Source organism: Globicephala melas, chromosome 7, assembly GCF_963455315.2.
Source record: "Globicephala melas chromosome 7, mGloMel1.2, whole genome shotgun sequence".
Lineage (NCBI taxonomy): Eukaryota > Metazoa > Chordata > Mammalia > Artiodactyla > Delphinidae > Globicephala > Globicephala melas.
Window position 1 is genome coordinate 698264 of NC_083320.1, and position 19748 is coordinate 718011.

General features: G+C 62.0%; 1 protein-coding gene across 10 annotated transcripts in view; it reads right to left on the reverse strand.

Annotated features, from left to right (window-relative positions):
* Window positions 1-15779, reverse strand: part of SNED1 (sushi, nidogen and EGF like domains 1) — a 93004-nt gene extending 77225 nt beyond the window's left edge. For all 10 annotated transcript variants that reach the window (XM_060301563.1, XM_070045872.1, XM_070045870.1 and 7 more), the window contains exon 1: window positions 15290-15779. In XM_060301563.1, the coding sequence (XP_060157546.1) occupies window positions 15290-15502 (213 nt within the window). In that variant the 5' untranslated portion in view covers window positions 15503-15779. The remainder of the gene's footprint in view (window positions 1-15289) is intronic.
* Window positions 15780-19748: the final 3969 nt, after the last annotated feature.

Here is a 19748-nt window from a genome sequence, read left to right on the forward strand (position 1 = left end):
TGCCCGAGGCAGGGCCCACTGCACCCTGTTTACAAATTGGGGCCCTGCCCGCTCCCCGGGACAGCTCGTAGGAGCTGAGTGTGATCTGCGGGGCCTGTGACTCTCTGCCCAATATCCCCACTGGGGCGCGCGGACTTGAACTTGAGCACTAGCAAGGGAAGGGCCCAGCTGGGTCGGTGGCCAAAGGGAGAGGTCCCTGTGCCACGAGCCGTCTCGGTTTTACGTGAAACAGCAGCAGCGGCCCTCGGGGGGGCTCAGCTAACGCCCCGGCACCCGGAGCGCAGCCCTGGCCGAGCGGGACCTCGGGTCCCAGAGGGGCCCTAAGAGCCAGCCTGGTTCGCCGATGGCCCAGCTAAGCTGGGCCCCATGGTGTCCACTGGGGGGCAGCGGCTGTCCGGCTCCAGCGCCCACTCCGGAAGTGGCGCCGGGTCAGCCTGCGCGTGGGCAGAACTGTAAGTACCGGCTTCCCCTGCAACCCGGCCACGGAAGGAGCTCTGAGGGACGCCCAGGTTTGTACTGACCTGCGGGGGCTGCTAAGGGTCTGCTGGAGGGTCAGCGGACTGCCGGCTGAAGGGCCAGATGGTAAACACTTTTCACGCCGTGGACCATATACGGGCTCCTCGCATATGCCTCTTTGCCCCTTTTGTTTTTGTTTTCACAGCCCTTTAAAAACACAAATCACACTCGCAGCTCCCAGGTCACGCAGACGAGGCTGGGTGGGGCTCCGTGGGCCGCGCTTTGCGGGAACCCACATGCGCCCACGCCTCTGCTCCGAGCCCTCACGGCCACGATGCGCAGAGGTTCACAACCAGACCCTCCGCAGAAAAAGCCGGCGCTGCCACCGGACGGAGCCCACCCAGCCCGGCCAACTAAGGGCGCCCATCTTCGGGAACAGACTGCAGCTGATGGTCGCACGGTCTGGGTCCCTCGGGCAGGTGTCCAGGGTGGGGCTTTCTCTGATGGGACTGACGGGGATGCCCCTGTGTCCCTCCGCGTACCAGAGATGGCAATGCAGCCACCACCATGACCCAGCGAAAGAAAGGGCTCTGCGTTAGGGGCGCAAAACCCACTGCCACACTCCAGGCCTGTGTCCACAGAAGCCGGCCTCGCGAGCCACCTCTGACCCCTCCCAGGCCCTCCATGGGGTCTCACTGCTGCTGATACTTTGCCGTCACGGTGCTGCCCTTCCAGCCTCATCAGCCCCCTCTGGCCACGGCACTGCCACCGTCGACTCCCTGGACCATTTGTGTGTGGCAGCGGAGGGCTGGGGTCTCAAAGGCCCCCGCAGTGCTTAGAGTCAGGTGTGCGACGAGCGTTCTGTGTTCCCCATCCTCTGAGGGCACCTGGTGTCACGAGCCCTGGAGCAGCCTCCTTGAAATCATCCCGAAAGCCTTCTGCCCCTGTGGCCTTGCCTGCCCGGGTCCTCGCACCCTGGCCGGGCTGTTTGCTCACCAAACGTGGCCCCAGGAGGGGTTCAGCTCCCCTTGGCTGGCCTCTGGGTGGTGGCCAGGACTAAGGGGGGTGTGGGTACCGGGTTACACAGCCCTCCTTTGAAGACAGGGACCTGCCCGGACCGTTCCTGGCACCGTGAGGCATCCCTCTCCCTGACAGCAGCCCTGCCTAGCCTGGTAGGTGCGCCCCCAGGGGCAGCCCCCATACAGGGGCTGCAGGATTCGAATTTCACTTTCTGTTGGATGGCGGAATTCCAGGTCCTGGAGACACGGTCACTTGGTTGAGGACTCTGCGTGTTGTCATCAGCGGTGGTCCATGGGGGCCCCTGTGGGGGATGTAACGGTGTCTGTACATGTTACACAAATGCCTGTTGCTTTTGCACCTGAGCCCTCCTGGTGAAAGGTCTGGCTGTGAGCAGAGGGTGGCTAGGGGAGGAGGTGATTAACGGGGCCAGGACGGGCACACTGGCTTTGTGGCTGAGGAGTATTCAACCCACACCTGGGCAGGACCACCTCAGCCCCCGGGGGAGCCGGGGGTAGGTGACTGCTTTGCGCCCCTAGATCCAGTGCCTGGCAAAGCCCTCACGGCCCACCTGAGTCGGGCAGCAGTGCAGCTGCCCACCTGACCTGCGCTGGGTTTGCATCCCTGTCTGCGAGCTATGAAAGTGGAAAAACCACGGGACACTCCGGTCACAAACTGCTCTACTGTGCCTGCCGCCCAGGTGTGGGCCCCGCCCTCCCTGCAGGTAAATTCACGACGGCACAACCTTGTTTGTCTCATGACACGAATTCATACTGGGCCTTGGGTTCTGTTGTGTGTGATGACTGAGACCACAAACGGTCAGAGACACGGCCCTTAGGCCTTAACCAAACCGGCGGGACAGGCAATCCGAATCAAGTTGAACAGATCCTAACCTGAGAGGCCTGCGTCCCCTCAGGTCACACGTCTGCATGTGGGGAGAGGGATCACAGGACGTCTCTCCACGGCGGGGCAGGGGCTCAACCCTCGCAGTCTGCCTGTGACTGGGCGATTCCCAGCATACCAGATTTTCAGTGTAGAGCTGGGAAGGTTTGCGCAAAAGCAGGGTGAGCTTGTCAGCCTAATGGGAGTTGCTTTCTGGGCCAATTTACGGCCTCTGTAGTCACTGGTGATGGCATCCAAGATCAGCAGGGCGGTCCGCAGGCGTTCGTGCGTCAGGATGGACGGTGGCCTGGCCTTGGACCACTCCTGGCCTCTCTGGGATCCTGCACAGCCGGCTGCACCTGGGACCTGGGGCTGAACCCCATCTTGCTGCCTGGAGTCCTGTGGGCAGCAAATCACCCAGATCTGGTCCTGGCCTCTGCTGGTCCGATGAATCAGGGTGGCTGACGGAATGGCAGACTCGTGTGAAAATTGGAGCTTGGCCCAGAACAGGGGGGGCGGGGAGGTGGGCCGTGGGGGAGGCCCCGAGCGCTTTGCTCGTCCGCTCCCTGCTTGGGCCGGGTCTTGGGGTTGTGTTTGCAGAGACTGGCTTCGAGAGACAAAGTGTCCTCTCCCTTGCGGGCAAAGGCAGGCTCGCCATAGGAGAGATGGCTTCCCCGAGCCCAGGGCTTCCTGGCTATGACACAAACCCCCAGTCTGGGTTCCATCTGCCTGGGCCCCTCCGTGTGGCCTCATGACACCACGAGGAGAGCCAGGGACATCAAGGCGAACCACACGGTGTGCCTCTCCCTGCACCATGAGCCCTAACGGCCTTTGTTCCTGACCCGGGAGCCTCGGGCCTCGGCCAGCTTCTGAGAAGCAGTGACAGGCTGACCGCTGGTGTGTAAGGAGGCTACCATCGAATCCCAGACCTCAACAGTTTTATGTTGATCACCTTGAAGCTGTATATAAAATGGATCTTTTCCCCTAGAAAAACACAACTTACCAAATGTGAAAAGAAATAGAAAATCTATTTTTTTATATTCATAAGGAAATTCAATTAGTGTTCACAATTTTCCCACCAAGAAAACTCTAGGTCCAGATGGCAGCACCAGTGAGTTCTACCAAACATCCAAGGAGTAAGTCCAGAGAGACACGAACTCTTCCAGACAGAAGAACTCATCTTCTGAGGCTGGCACAACCCCGACACTAAAATGTAACATGGATGGGCTAACAGCCCAATCTCACATATAAAACCGCCCAAATCTTAACGCAGTTAGCAAACTGAATGCAGCAGTATATGAACTGGGTACGTAATTCATCACTACCAGCTTGGATTTCTGTTAGGAATCAAGCGTGGCTTTACAGTAGAAATCCAATGAATTTAAGCGACCCATTTAACAGATTAAAGGTGAGACTCACCTTTATAGGTGTAGAGATGGTATTTACTAGAGCCAACACCCACATGTGATACAAATTCCCTGAATATGAGAATAGGAATAGGAGGGGACATTCTGATCCGGAAAAGGGCATCTTGAAAACGAACAGGAGGAAGCAGCACGTTTAGTCGTGAAACACGGACACTTTCTTTCTGGGTCCTGCTAACACGCAATGTATCCAACCAGCACAGCAAGGCGAAAAATGAATCAAAATGCAAACGGACTAGAAAGGGAGAAACACAACGACCATCAGGTGCAAATGCTATGCACGTGAATGTGGGAAAATCCAGAAGAATCCCGATGATGCAGCAGAATTGGTAAGAGGCTCGGCCTGGTTGTTACATATAAAACTAGAAGCGGTAAGAACTCAGTTGTGATTCCACATTGACAGCAGTAAGTACTTAGAAAAGAAATGAAGAAAAGACACCATTTACAACAGTATAGAGAATAGCAAGTCCTTAAGAATAGATCTAACAAAAGATGTTAGATTTATTAGAGAACGTCAGAGACAATCTAAATAAACACAGGAACGTGCTCTGTTCCCGGGCACGCGAGTCAACCCAGGTAAAGGTATCAGTTCTCGCGTCAGTCTTCATACTCCACGCAATCCCAGTAAAAATCCCGGCAGACGTGGGTCTGTGTGTGTGTGTAACCTGATAAGCCAACTGTAAATTTTATATGAAAAGGCAACGCCAAGAAGGACCAAGACTTCCTGGAGAAGAAAAGATGGAAGGACTTGCTGGTCCAGGATGGATGCTGTGGTGGACACTGGGCTCTCACACGGAACAGTGATCAGACAGGTGGGCAGGAGGAGGGCCGGGAGATGGCCCAGGCACACACTCGGTGGGGGGTGGGGGGCGGGCTGGGGGGCCTACCTCGTGCCCAGCTCCACATGCGCAGGCACGGAGGTGTGAGCGACCAAGCTGCACAGCAGAGACGCTGTTGTGGGGGGCCATGGAGAACATATTCAAGACTTGGAGGTGATTTTTAAAATAAGGCACAGGACATCCCCGGCGGTCCAGTGGTGAAGAATCCACTTTCCAACGCAGGGGACGCAGGTTCCATCCCCTGTCAGGGAACTAAGATTCCCACATGCCGTGGGCAACTGAGCCCGCGTGCCACAACTAGGGAGCCCGCACACCGCAACGGAAGATCCCACGTGCCGCAACTAAGACCCAACACGGCCAAATAAATAAATAAAATGTTTTTAAGAAAAAGGCACAGGGGCTTCCCTGGTGGCGCAGTGGTTGAGAGTCCACCTGCTGATGCAGGGGACACGGGTTCGTGCTCCGGTCCGGGAAGATCCCACATGCTGCGGAGCGGCTGGGCCCGTGAGCCATGGCCGCTGAGCCTGCGCGTCCGGAGCCTGTGCTCCGCGGCGGGAGAGGCCACAACAGTGAGAGGCCCGCGTACCGCAAAAAAAAAAAAAAAAAAGCACAAAAAACCTCTGACCATAAAAATAAAGACGGGTACATTTACTGCATTAAACTCAAGAGTACCTATTCACCCAAAGGCGCACCAAAGAGCGTGAAGTAAGGTGCAGAGAAAAGGGAAAAGATGTTTGCAACACTTGTGACCTGGTGTATGTACACAACTCCCATAAAGTAACAAGGAAAAAGGGAACTCAGTAGGAAAGAGGAAAGACTTGACAGCGGGCTTACAAATGAGGCAATCCAACGGCAAGCGAACAAGATGTGCTCAGCCTCATGAACAAAACAGAGCAGCAGCACCTCGTTTTCACGCCCGTCCACAACCACCGGGCTGGCAAGCGTGTCCTGCAGTGGGAACACCCGTGGCCTCTGTACTTCACGAGCTGGGAGCGGGTGCGGCCCATGCCCGACAGCCCCACCCCTAGGGCCCACCACCCTCCACGCCAGCGCCCACGTGCACCGGGACGCACGTTCCGGAATGTTCCCAGACAGCACAGTAAGAATGGTCTAAAAGTAGGAACAGCTCCAAATGTCCACCACAGTGAAACAAACAACTTGAAGACGATCTATGTAATTGAACCACGGTGATAATGGACAAAACATGGAAGAACCTGAACAACTTGGAGGGAAGGAGGCAGGTGCAGGCAGCCTTGTCAGGGCTGCACGGTGTGGGCGGCAACCACAGGCCTTGTGATGGGGCCGCCGTCCCTCGGGGCTGGCATCACATCTGCTCTTTCGCTGCACACTTACTTTGGGTCCCCTTTTCTGCCCGTGTTTAGGAAAAGAGTCAAGGGTGAGGAGTCACAGTTGGATGGGGGGGCGCCGCAGGCTGGAGTGAGGGTCCCTAGGGCCGTGGCCACCTGCCGGGTGGGACCGCCTGCCCCGCCCTCCCTGCATCCTGCACCCCCCCTCCCCCCCCCCCCCCCCCCCCCCCGTCTGTCTTCCTCGGCTGGCCTGGGCCCCATGGCTCCCCCACAGGCGCTCTGCCCAGTTTCCTTCCTGCTTTTGAAGTCCGGTGCTCAGGTGTGTGCGGTGTGTGCAGAGGCCTCCGGCCTGCCCGCCAGCGCTCGGCCGGCGGGCTCCCCTCTCCGCCCCCACCGGATGGCTGCCGCCCTCCCCACGGGGCGGGGCCAGGGCAGAGCAGGGCCGGGGCCACCTGGGCAGGGGCGTGCCCGGACTGTCTTCCTCCAGGGGAGAACGTCTGAACCTCCGGTGGGGCGGGGCGGGGCTGGCGGCGCGGGGAGCGGCACGGCACCCCTCCCCCGCACCGGGGTCCCTCTCCTTCTTCAGGGCCAGCGAATGCTACTCCCACAGAATATCAATCTTACTATTATTATTTCTCTCCTTGCAACAGCACTCTGTAGAACGGGCAACACGTCGGGAAAACAGGAGAAAGGACTGGACCCCGACCCCCTGCCGGGCACCAGCGTGCTCTTCAGCCACTGACATACCGGAAACCAGACCCGGGCCGGCCGTCGGCTGGGTCCGGGCCCTGCAACGTGCCGCCCCGCGTCCGCTGCCCCTCAGGACCTGAGGCCAGCCAGGTGGGCCTGGGCTGGTCCCCTGGGGAGGCCCCGAGGCCACAGCAGCAGGAAGGGGGCCCGCGGGGCGTGGAGGAAGCCTGCCCTTGACCTGGGGGGGCGTGTGGCCCGCAGAGGGAAAGGCACCCAGGCCTTTCTCACAGGAGGGGCCGGCCCTCCCTCCGCTGGGCCAGGAGAAAGCGCAGAGAGATGGCCTGGTGGCATTTCCGACTTGGATAAAACTGGGAGAGAGCTGGGAGAGAACTGGGAGGGAACTGGGAGAGAACTGGGAGGGAACTGGGAGAGAGCTGGGAGAGAGCTGGGAGGGAACTGGGAGGGAACTGGGAGGGAGCTGGGAGAGAGCTGGGAGAGAGCTGGGAGGGAACTGGGAGAGAGCTGGGAGGGAACTGGGAGGGAACTGGGAGAGAGCTGGGAGAGAGCTGGGAGAGAGCTGGGAGGGAGCTGGGAGAGAGCTGGGAGGGAACTGGGAGAGAGCTGGGAGGGAACTGGGAGGGAACTGGGAGAGAGCGGGAATGTCCTGGAGAGTCTCTCAGAGGCCACTTGCAGCCGAAAGCGTGTGACGTGTGTCTGGCTGGTCCCTGAACTGGGCAGCTTGGGGCTGGCTGGTGCCACCCTTGCTGGGCAAGGGGCTGCTCTGGGCCAGGAGGCAAGCCTGAAGGGGAGCTGGGGACCCCACGGGCACAGCACCCCAGCTCTGCAAACATCAGATCCGAAAGGGCGGGGCCTTGGTTCCTGCTTTGACGTTTCTGCCAGAAATAAAACAATAAAGTTCTGAGGCCTTTTATAAGCTTGTTTTGAAAAATGTAGGCATGTCTTTTATTTCCTGGCAGCTCTCTGGGGAACCAGGATTCCTTCCACAAGCACAGCTCGGGGCTGGGGTCCTGCTCGCAGGGCGGCCGTGGGCAGGGCCCTGGGCCCCCGGGCAAGGTGGGGCCCTGGACACCCAGACCTGGCGAGGAGGGGAGGCTGGCCCTCTCTGAGCACCCGGAGTGCCAGGTGGCCTCGCCTGGCTGCTGGAGGGCCACAGAGGACCGGGTGGGGGGGGGCACTGCTGGGCAGCCAGGGTGTAGCCTGCGGGTGGGGCAGTGGGCTGGCTTCAGCGCCCAGCGGGGGAGGAGGGATTCCCTGCAGCACTGGAGCGACGGCCCTTCCCCCTCCCAGGCTGGGCCCTCGGGGCGCAGGTCCTCTGCTACCTCCCTACCGTGCCCCCTGCCGTCAGCTGTCCAGGGCCTCCCGGTGGCCACCCTCTCGTCTCCTGCTGGGCCTTGTGGTCCTGCCTACGGCCCAGAGCCCAGGCCCTTGAGCCCCACCCCACTCCAACAGGGGCTGCCTCTCCAGTGGGCGGGGGGTCCAGGCACCTGCCCCTCCCGTGTCCTGTCCCTCCAGCTGTCCTCACAGCCCTTCCCTTCCTTCCCTGTGTAGATTAGATGGCAGCTCCTGCCTCACCTCTGGCACACCTGGGCCAGGTGCCCCCCTAGGACCAGATCCCAAGTCCCCAGAGGCCCCTGGACATGCCCTGTGCTTGGGCACCCACGCCCCCCTCCCCCGGGCCCAGCACAGCCTGACCTTGCTGCCCTGAGCTCTGAGGCCACGTCGGGTCCACTGTCACCCTGCAGCCACCGCCCCTGGCTGCCACCTCCAAGTGCAGGGACAGTGTGCCTCTGCTCCCACACCTAGGCCTCTCACCCTGCCAGTCTCACTCTGGGGACGGTGGCCACTCCCCCGGGACACCAGCCCTACCCCAGGCCCCATCCACAGCAAGCCTCCAGAGCTGCCTGTGCCCGGCAGCCCCTCTGCCCAGAGCAGGTGGCAGGAAACATTCGCTGCAGGACGTGTGTGAGGGCCCGAGGGGGCTGTGTCTGGCCCTCGGCCAGCCGCCTGGACCCGCCTGGAGGACAGCCTGGTCCTGGGACCTGTACCAAGACACGGTGCCCACTCCTCCCACCCTGGACGCAGCCCCCAGCACTCAGACTTCTGCCCGAGCCGAGTCCTCGGGCTGGGAGCCGGGTAACGCTTCGCACACAGCAGGCGTTCAGTGAAGGACTCGCCCCGGTGTGTAAACGGCCAGTTAATGGCTGCTAAGGCTCTGAGGCTGGACCCCCTGTGGGGAGGTACGGGGGTTGGGGGGAGTGGGGGGGAGGGAACGAGCCGGGCAGCCCCCTCCAGCCGCCTGGTTTCAGAGCCATGGGAGCAGCGTCCACTGGGGCCCAGGCTCCCGCAGCTTGTTTTGTCCCTGGGTCTGCCCACTGTCCCCACCCCATCGTCGACTGGACCACAGGTACCCTGTGTGGCCTGGAAGCTGCTGTGCCCTCCAGGCTGACTCAGGTCACCTGAGGAGGCCCCCTTCCCCCAGCAGAGGAGGGTGTGAATAAGGACGCCCTCTGGGCAGCAGGGGAAAGTAGGGAGACAGCCCTGAAAAGCACATTCCTTGGGACCCAGCCAGCCCCCCTGGAGGAACGGAAAAACAAAAGACCTGCCTGAACAAAGATGTGCACTGGAGCATCCCCGGAGACACTGAAGCCACCCACACAGGCCACAGGTTGTGACTGCTGAAAAGAATTATGGTATAGCCACAGGATGGAATATTATACTGCCACCAAAAAGCACACTCTTCACAGCAAATTTAAGGCACTGGAAAATGCTCACAGTATAATATTGAACGAAATATGCAAAATGGAAATTTGTATGAAATGGCAGCTCCAAATGCGCTTGAAAACACATCGGGAAGGATGTTGCCAAAATGTTTAGAGCGCTTGTTTTGGGAAGATGGAATTATGGGCGTGTTATCCCAACAGTCAGAGGATGAACAGCCGACGTTTACAGAGCTGCTTCTACAAGCTAGCTCTCTTGCAGAGGCTGGGAGAGCACCGTGAACAAAAGAGACAAAATTTTAGGACTAAAAGTAAAACTCTGCTGCTGGTGCATATGTCCGCTCCTTGACTCAGAGCTAGGGCTCCACCAAGGTTTCCGGATGGATGTGTGACTAAATGAATTAGCAAATAAGTCAATGGTGAGTGAGTGGTGGGCTGTCCTGGAGGCACGCTGTGGCGAGCTGGTCACTTCTAGCTTCACACAGCCCCTGAGAGCTGAGGAGGGGAACACCTGAGTCCTTCCCAGCCGGCCAGGCTGGCTTCCCAGTGAGGGTGGCGGGGTGTGTGCCCGGGGCTCCGGGTGTTTCTGCCAGAAGGCATTCCCTAGAGGTTACGTTATGTTTTGACAGAATGTCAAACTTACAGAAAAAGTGCAAGGCACTCCTCATACTTTTGATCCACATTCACCAGATTCTAGGATCCTGCCCCATTTGCTTCATCATGCTCTCTCTCCTTCTACACAGATGTTTCCTGAACCACTTGACAGGACCTTGCAGAAGTGATGACCCTTTACCCACTGAGCCCCCTACTGTGTATTCCCCTGAGCAAGGACATCCTCTACCGAGAACACACGGCTGCCCGGAGCAGGACACTCAGCACCGAGGCAGTGTGGTCAGTACCACTTTCTCCCTCGTTTATACATTTATTCATGTATCTATACTCGTATCGGCGTGAACTCGCTGGCTCCCCTTTCCTTAGGGACTGAAATCTGTCACTGCCATTAAAGTAATGCTTCGCTTGTCCCGAGAGCCCCTTTCGGGTGTGGCCGCTGTGTCCCTCCGCCACATCCCCATCTTTCTTTGATCACTCTAGTACTTTCTGGCACAAGCTTTTCCAAGCTCATTTTCTTCTCTTCCTGCCATGGCTGTATCATCTCCAGAGAGCCCCAGTTCCTTTCAGTGGTGCCTGGCGTTCGGGAGCCGGGACCTGAGCCCGAGGACTGCTCACGGCCGCTGAGCTGTCACTGCTTGCATTTCCCTCAGTGGGCAGACGCACCTACACGCCTACGTCCACATCCGCCAGCACGACGCCCAAATACAGTCAGACACACGTGGGTGCCAGGACCGTGTACTGACGTGCCTTGCGGGGCACACGCCCCGTGCAGGGTAAACCACCGAGGTGGGGTCAGAAGCGACACGCGGGGAGCGCAGGGACCAGGCTGGGGGAGTGGGGCCCGTCAGGGGAGGAGGCCTGCCTGTCCTGGGTGGGGCTCCGAGCTGGCAGCACAGTGGCTGAGGGTGACCTGTTCTGTATTGGCTGGAGCAGAGGGAGCTGGGGGGCTGGCGGGGGACGGGGGCACAGGTACACAGGGCCAGGGGCGCTGGCGGGGGACGGGGGGCACAGGTACACGGGGCACAGGTACACGGGGCCCAGCCCCAGGGCCAGGGGTGCTGGCGGGGGACGGGAGGCACAGGTACACGGGGCACAGGTACACGGGGCCCAGCCCCAGGGCCAGGGGCGCTGGCGGGGGACGGGAGGCACAGGTACACGGGGCACAGGTACACGGGGCCCAGCCCCAGGGCCAGGGGCGCTGGCGGGGGACGGGGGGGCACAGGTACACGGGGCCCAGCCCCAGGGCCAGGGGCGCTGGCGGGGGACGGGGGGCACAGGTACACGGGGCCCAGCCCCAGGGCCAGGGGGGCTGGCGGGGGACGGGGGGGCACAGGTACACGGGGCCCAGCCCCAGGGCCAGGGGGGCTGGCGGGGGACGGGGGGGCACAGGTACACGGGGCCCAGCCCCAAGGTCAGGGGTCTGGGGGGGCACAGGTACACAGGGCCCAGGGCCAGGGGGGCTGACGGGTGATGGGGGGGCACAGGTACACGGGGCCCAGCCCCAAGGCCAGGGGGGCTGGGTAAGGGCAGGAGAGAAAGGCAAGGCTCCCTCGGCCGCCCCACGGACAGGCTGGAGGGGCAGGGCCAGGAGCCGGAGGCCCACGAGGAGGTGCCGCACGCGCCCAGGCCGGCGGGGTGGCCGCTCTGGGAAGTGGGAGCATTTCCAAGGCAGGGCTGCAGGCCCAGCTGCCTGCTCTGACCACGTGGGAACGAGGCGGGGTCTCAGGGGAGCTCCCAGGATGGCCGAGGAAGCAGGACTTCTGTCTGGGCCGCACTACGGCCGGGGTGGAATAGCAAGGAGGCAGCGGGACGCAGGAGTCCTGAGGCCCCTGGGCCTGCATCTGAGGCCCGCTTTCCTCTCTGGGCCGGGGAGGACTGCACTGCCCGCCCTCCGTCGGGCTGCCGGGAGGTCCAGGCCGAGGGGCCAGCCTGGATCTCGCCCCGGCGCTCTCCCCCCACGTGGGGCTGCCAGGCCACCCAGGACCCTCCCTCGACCCCTGCCCACCTCCACCTCCGAGCCCCTTGCCTGTGCCCCGCTCCACCCCAGGTACCAGCAGAAAGGGAGCGTGGGGAGGGGCCTGCCCAGGACCCTGTCTGCCCCCTGGGGGCTGCGGCCTCTCCTCCCAGCCAGGGGGCTCATGCGTTTCTGCGGGGGCTTCCTCAGGTCAGAAAAGCCGAGCTCCACTGCCAGGCCTGCCTCCATCTCACTGGTTTTGTCCTGTGGGTCAGGGTGGGTTTTCCAGATGGCTCGGAGCTGGTGGCCAGCCAGCGGACTGTCTTGGTTGGCAAGGTGCCACGGGCTGCACAGGTGGGGAAGCCGGGGTTCTCGGAGGAACCGACCAGCCACCGGTCCCGGGCCGCCTGCGGACCTCCCCTGGGCGGGCGGTCTGGGAGAGGCTGGGCGGGGACTGTGCCCCCGGTGGGGATGCCAGCGGATAAGCAGACACCAGGTGTGGAGCCAGCCTTGTCTGGGACACTAGAGAGAGGGGCTGCTGGCCAGGGCTCAGGTCAAATCAACTGTCAACACGTCTTCCCCCAGGTTCGGAGGTGCCACTGCCCGCCCCGGGCCCACACTCTTCCCGTTTCCCACTCGGGGCTCTCCGTGACTGGCCCCAAGGTGCTCCAAAAGACCAGAACAAGGAAGAGTCCCCAAGATTCAGAGGTCAAGGGTGTCACAGCACTGTGCGTGCGGGGCCAGCAGGGGCTGGAAGGGGCTCTGCAGGGGAAGGATGGAAGGCACGCCAAGGCGGGTACCCCCCTGTGCATCACCCCCAGCAGCCCAGCCTTGGAGACACAGCCGGCAGACCCCGCACCCATGTCTCGGCCACTGCACCCTCGTAACAGACGTGTGGACCCTCTCAGCGTGCCCAGCACCTTCGCAGACACCGCCCACCTGGCACTCCTTCCCTGATGAAGGAGCAGAAGTGCTCCCTGAGGTTGCCACTTGGGGCTCCTGATGCCAAATAAACCAAGACCTTCCTCCGCAGCCCCCAGGCCTCACCCTTCTGGGGGGACACGGGGGCTCCTCACCACCGCTGGCCGCTCACGGCCTCTCAGTCCCCGTGGCCGCCCCGCGCGGACGCTGCACCTCGGCCGGGCCTGCAGGCCACAGCACAGCTGCCATCTCTACCCGTGAACTTGTCCAGCTTTTTTCCCTGCAAGAAGGTTCCCTCTCAGCTGCCGCGCTCCATGCCCACCAGCGGGGCCGGCCTGGTTTGTGTTCAGAAGGGACTCTCAACAATTTTCAGAGCCTTACAAGTCACCACATACGGCTGCTACGGCGTGAGAAAGAAGCAAAACGACGGGGCTTTCTAGAAAGGAGGCCACCGCGCACGCGGCAGGACCGAGTCCTTGCCGGGGTCGATTCTGATCAGAAAGCACTGATCTTCACGCAGGGTCACGGCGAGGCCTCCATTCACTCACCCGTGTGTCCATTCACTCCACAAGCCTGCTCTTTGCCAGGCATCGGGCCGGGGTGTCCAGCCCTGGAGGATCCTCACTCGGCCGGATGCAGGCACCTGGGCTCAGGGCTGGCTGACGCCGCGCCCGGCTGGACGAGGGTCAGAGACAGGGGCATGCAGAGAAGCACTGTCTCAGCTGCGCGAGCTGGGAGGCACCAGTCTGACCCACTTGCTTCGGAATAAATGCCTTCTCTTCTCTAACTGGCCTCATTTCTGACCCGCTGCCCTGCTCCCTCCTTGACCACAGAGCCCTGGCCATTATTTCAGGCAAGGTGTCCGGGGCCCTCAAGGTTTCCACTGTCTTTCCTACCGAGCGAAGAGAGGTGAAGTGGGCTCCCTACGTCGCCACGGGCAGGTGTTTGTCAGACGACAGCTTTTTTCAGGAAAGAGCTCTCATGGAGACACAGGTTTTGCGAGGAACCACGTGCTGGTTTCAGATGAAACCGTTTGTTTTGCTAGCACATCTCTCCACTTTAGAACCACGTCTCCCAGTTGCTTTGGCAGGGGTAGATGGTTTTGGTGAGGCTGTTAAGAGGGTCAGCCGTTTTAATAATATTTTCACCTGTGACTTGGAGTGAGGAGGTTGCGCCTGGCCCAAAGGTTCAAGGAGCATTTGGACAGAGGCTCTGTTAAGACGATGCCAACGTGAATTTTCCCCCTTCTAGGATGCATGGGCCTCCCTGGCTCCCAAAGACCCTGAGCACAGCTCTGCCCCCAGCCCCATACTTCCGGAAGTCAGTCCTGCCCCTCTGTCCAAGTCCTGGCCCGGAGGAACGTGCACTGGGTGGCACCTACAGAGAGAACGGCTGCCCCTCCCACCTCTGGCGATGGAAGGGCTGTGGTGGGAGAGTAGCTAGTGATGCTGGCAGCCGAGCTGGGGTCGAGTGGAGAGAGGCAGTGTTGATGGGGGAGGTGACAGGGCTGATGGGGGAGCTGGCAGTGCAGGCAGTGGTGCTGATGGGCGGTGGAGGGGGGAGGTGGAGGTGGTGCTGGAAGTGACAGAGGGCGGGGCAATGGTGTTGGAGGTACAGGGTGCCGGCACTTTTCTAGCTGGGATTCAGAGGACAGCGCACGGTGCCCCCCAGTAAATGCTCGATGCAGCAATGAGGCGTGACATTGCATTTCCTCAGTGGCCCCGGGTCCCCCCGGGGGGGTTCTGCTGTCCTTAAGCCTGAACTGTCCCCGCTCTCCTGAGCTCCCTCTGGGAGTCCTGTTTGAAGGTCTGGGCCTGAGTGGCCAGCCCGCAGGCTCAGGAGGAGAGGGAGAGGGAAAGGGCGGCTCAGAGACGACCAGCTTGCTGAGTCTCGCACAGCACCTCTGAAAGTCTGGGCGCGTCCCAGCCTCCAGCAAGTGGGCCTCAGGTGTCAACTGGGGGCGGGGCCCGTGTGGCCCTGGGAGGGGCTGAGACCTCGGCAGGCCAAGTGAGGAATTGAAGGGGCCAGGAGCCCCACTCGGGAAACTGAGGACCCAGGAAGCAGCCGCCTGCTGTTACACTGCTGTCTGTGAAGGAACCGGGACGGGGCAGGCCTCCCCTCACCCCGCTGCGCTGGGCCCAGCAGGGGCACACGGCTCAGTGCCCGCAGCCCAAGCCCCAGGCGGTCCGACAGGGGCAGGGGCCAGGGCCGGGCGCGCCCCGCTCCACTCGCCAAGGTGGCCGGGCCGCAGCTCGGGCCCCCAACCCCGCCCGCCGCTCCCGCGGGCCGCTGTCCGGCCTTGGCCGCCGGAGGGAGGAAGCGCTGTCCTCATTCCACCTCTGGCCGCCACGGTGCCAAGTTGCTGGCGGCGGCGGCGGGACTCGGGGCGGCGGGCAGCGGCCGGGGCGCAGCACCCCCCTGGCGCCCCCCGCGGGCTCGGGTTACTCACGTAGAGGCCGGAGTGCTCGGCGCCGAAGAACGGAAAGGGCACGGAGAGCGGCCGCAGCCCGGAGCCGCCGTCGTCCTGCTTGGGGGTGACGGCGTCGCCGCGCTCCGCGCCGAATGGGTAGAAGTCGGCTAGGGCCACAGCGCCGCGCACGCCGCGCGCCCCGAGCCCCAGGGCCGCGGCCAAGAGCAGCGCCCAGGTGGCGCCGCGCGGCATCGCCGGGGGTCGGCGGGCGGGGACGGAGCGAGGGACACAGCGGGACGGAACGGGGACAGAGAAGGACGGAGCGGGGGACACAGCGAAGACACAGCGGGGACGGACAGGCGACGAGGAAGGGCCGCAGGGGGGCTTGCGGTCACCGCGGGGCAGGAGCGAGGCCGCGGTCGGGAGTGGCCCGCAGGCCCGGCCGGCCGGGCGTGCGGGGAACGCGGCCGCGCCGTTGGTGGACTTCGGCGTCCCGCTGCCGCTCGGCCGGGCCGTGCTCCGGTCGTCTCTCGCGGAGGAAGGCGCCGGGCGGGACCGCGTTCGGAGCCGGACCCGCCCCTACGGCCGCGATTTAAATATCCAACCGGGCGGTCACTCGGGCCTGGGCGGGGCCGGGCCGGGCCATGCAAATTAGGCGGCTCTTAAAGCGCCAAGCGGGGCGGGCGTTTCAGCCCACGGGCCCGAGCCCCCCGGAGGTAGCTGGCCGCAAGGAGAGGGCTCTGCGGGCGTGCCCTGCGGCCGGGGCCATCCTCCTCCTCCTCCGTGGGTCCCCAGCCGCCCGTGTGGGGCCGGCCCAGAGGAGGTGCCTTGTCCGCAAGGCAGCTCCAGGACAGACCCTCAGGCCTGCGTGAGTTGTTGGGCCTGGGGGCAGGCCTCCTGGGTGTCCTTTCAGGCCCCTGTCCCCCAGGGGACCAGGTCACCCTCCTGCCAGCGTGTCGTCGGCCGGGGGCCACCCTTCTGGAAGTGGCCAGAGGCCAGCCTCACGCTGCCCACCCAGCCCTGAGGCTTGCCATCTGGTCGTATGTGAGGAGGACTCTGGCCCGGGCTGCTTCAGGGCATTAAGCAGTTTCTGCCCTGCATGGCCACATCAGGAGAAATGCGGGGGGAGATGATTTGGGGGCCTAAGGAAACCTCACAGCAAGAGAAGTCTGGGGCCAACTCCCGGTAAATCAGCCTTCCATCGGGGAGGCTGGTCCACGCCGGCCTGGGGGCAAGTGGACAGATGCCCCGTGGGTGGGAGCAGGCCCTCGAGTGCCCACAACTCAGATTCTGCGTCTCCAGCCTGTGGCCATCGCAGCTCTTCTCGTGCCACAGGAACTTGCTCTGAGTCAGACTCTGTTTGTCCTCCACAGGGGGCCGGCATCTGGCCACCTCTGGTCCCTAGGCCCAGAACAGGGCCCGACCCCCGGGGGCTCTCCACCCTCTCTGCTCTCGGGTGCTGGTGGGGGCTGATTCGTGAGGACAAGCCAAGCCTGGCACCCCGCTGGCTCAGATGCTGAGTGGGGAGGTGGGGGGAAGACCTGAGCCAGGCTGCAGCACAGTGGTCAAATCATGGCCAAGGTCGGAGGAGGGGTGTGGCAGCCTCACCCTCCTTGGACAGGGAGGGTCCGTGAACCTCACTCGCAAAATCCCCGTGGGGTCAGGACACGGCCTCCAACAGTGCAGCCCGGAGGGCAGAGCTGCCAGCAGGCCGGTCACCTTGGTGGGAGCCCAGGAGGACGTGCTTTTCCATCTGTGGGTTTTCTGTGGGAAACTGGCAGCCCTCTGCCGTCTGTGCCGTGGGTTTGGGGCCCAGGGGAAGGCCCTCTCCTGTTTGTTTCCTCAGGGGGGAGGGCAGGTGGCCCCTCCCTGACAGGGAGAAGGGGCAGAACTTCCCAGCTTGCACCAAACCACGGCGGGGGGGGGGCAGGGGGGAAGGTGGGAACAGTGGGTTGTCCAGGCTGACCTCTGACCCCCCCCCAGACTGGCCCACCTCCTGCAGGGGGTGGGAGGGGGCACACACCCCGTCCTCCCCCCAGTTGCACTTTCCTCCTCTGAGTAGGCCGCCTAGGCGGAGGAGGTCCCTCCGGGGCACTGCTGACCTTCTCCTGAGCACATGCCTCCGGGGACCCTAGTAAAGGCTCTCTTCTGGGTCCTCCTGGGGGCCTGTAGGGGCAGGGCTGCCCCAGGGGCCATGCCCGGGGCACACGGTGGCGCTTGGCAGGCAGACCCCCCGCGAGGCTGTGCATTTGCAGGCACAGGCCTGCTGACCCTCCGCGGCCGTCACCCTGGGCCATTTGCAGTCCCATTTGGGAGACTGGGGGTTAACAGGAGGCACCGCCATGCTGGGTGTTACATTCACACACACACACACACACACACACACACACAGCTCCACAGGCGAAAAAGAGAAAAAAAAATTTTTTTCCAGGTGCTAAAAATATTATCAGGAAATACTTTTCAGCAATGTGCTGTTTCAGGTTCCCCTCCAGACTCAAGGGTGCCTTTGTCTTGGCCACAGAAAGTCCACATTTATCAAAACCAAAATCGTTTTATCAAGCAGGCTCGTGTTCCGCGGCCAGGAAACCCGAGACTCCCCAACAGGCCTGTGACATTTTAATTTAGGGCCTGAGTGTGTACGCAGTTTAGATGGGGAGCCCCGGAGCCGACCTCGGGAAGCCCCAGGACCCCGTGCCGGCCAAGGTGGGGAGCGTCTCCCCCACCGAACCTGGCCTGGCCGGCTGGTCCCTGCAGGGCTGGGACGGGGGCTCCAGCAGGGCTGCTGGTGGTGGAGGCTGCCTGGCTGCACCCCCCTCCCACTCTCTCCTTCCCACCCGCCCTGAGCACCTGGGGCTTCCACGTAGGTGAGACCTCAGGGAGACCCCTACCTGGTCCGGGAATGAGGTCAGGAGGTCACAGGGCCTGGAGGGGCAGGCGGGATCTGGCTCTTGCGGAGGCCCACCCGGCGTGGTCACTACACTGTGAGGATGGATGGGGCCTTGGTGCAGCTGCGGCAGAGATGGGGGGCCCTGGTTCAGGGTACACAGCTGTGCACACGTGGGTGCGGGCGGCCATAAGGCTCTCACACGGAAGCCACACGCTTGCCATTGGAAATGTTTAAGAAAACAGCAGTTTATCTCCATCAGAAAAATCCTTTCTCCTAAGTATACAACTTTATGTTGAACAAGTAAAAACAGCGTCTCCTACACTGATTGAACTTTCATTGAAATATAAGAAATCTTACGTCTCCCGGGAGCAGTCTGGGCAAGGAGGGTCCAGAAATCACCAGCAAGGACATTGATCAAATAGCGCGTGGCCCTCATTTCAATGTTGAGAAACCTTTCCGACCCCTTTTGCATCTGGGGTGTATTCCTCTCTCATCTGTGCACGTTTACTAGGCACCTCCTCTGTGCTGGGCGATTCAGTCCCAAAGGCGTGACGCTGAGACGCCAGTGGCCACCAAAGGGAGGCAAGTGTTGACACTTTCCAAGTGTCAATCTCCAGATGCCGGGTCCTTCCTCCCCGCCCGCCAACCCTCAGGCCCTTCCTCCACAAGGGAGCTGCCCACTGGGTCGTGGGGTCGCCGGGTCGAGGAGGAAGGGGAGGGACTTGCCTACTAAATGCCAGGCCTTGAGCATCAGAGCTGTGTGTGTCTCACGGCCCTACCCTTCCTGTCTGTACCAGGCTCTCCAATGGTGGGGGCAGCCGCTGGGTTGCTATGCGTTCCAATGGGCCGCTGCAAGCTGGTGAATACCTGGGTGCGAACACCACCACTAACGCCTCCTTCGCCCAGAGCAGCGTTGTTAATGGGTCACCATGCTCTTCCCCTCTGAGTCTGGGCTGAACTTCAGAATCCTTCTCAACACAGCCACCAATAATCAGGCAGAGCTGACAGGCAGAATGAAACCTATTTTTTGTGCAGTTCGCAACATATGGCAACTCCGTTACTAGGTTCAGTCAGAAAGGAAGGCCTGACAGGGCAGCCTGTTTTAAGTGCGGGATCGTGATTGGAATGGGTGGGCTCCAGGAGCTTTGGCCCTTCTCACCCCCATGAGTCCTGGAGGGAGGAGGTGCTTCGGGGTGGCGGCTAGCACCTGCGGACGCAGGAATTTCCTGGGCTGGCTGGTGCCCCGCAGATGTTGTAAACACGTCACTTACAAAACAAAAGAGGCCATTTGGAGAGGAAACAAATCACTCTGACCAGTGTTCATGGGGGGAAAAGAGAGAAAATGCGAACAGGTGAACCAGGCATCGGCCTAAGATGGCTGCCCCGGTCTCCGTGGCAACCAGGGCTGGATTCCCGCAGGAATTTTCCCAGAGTTATAGGCTGGGAAAGTGGGTGGTTCTCTAACAACTTTAACGTTTACATCCTGATGCCTCTCACGGGCAGTGAGTCACGGGGCGGGGAGCACGGGGGGTGGGGGTGGGGGTGGGGACTGGACTCTGAGTCACTTGCAGCCACCTGCCACCGTGACGGCCCTGCAGTTCCTGGATACGG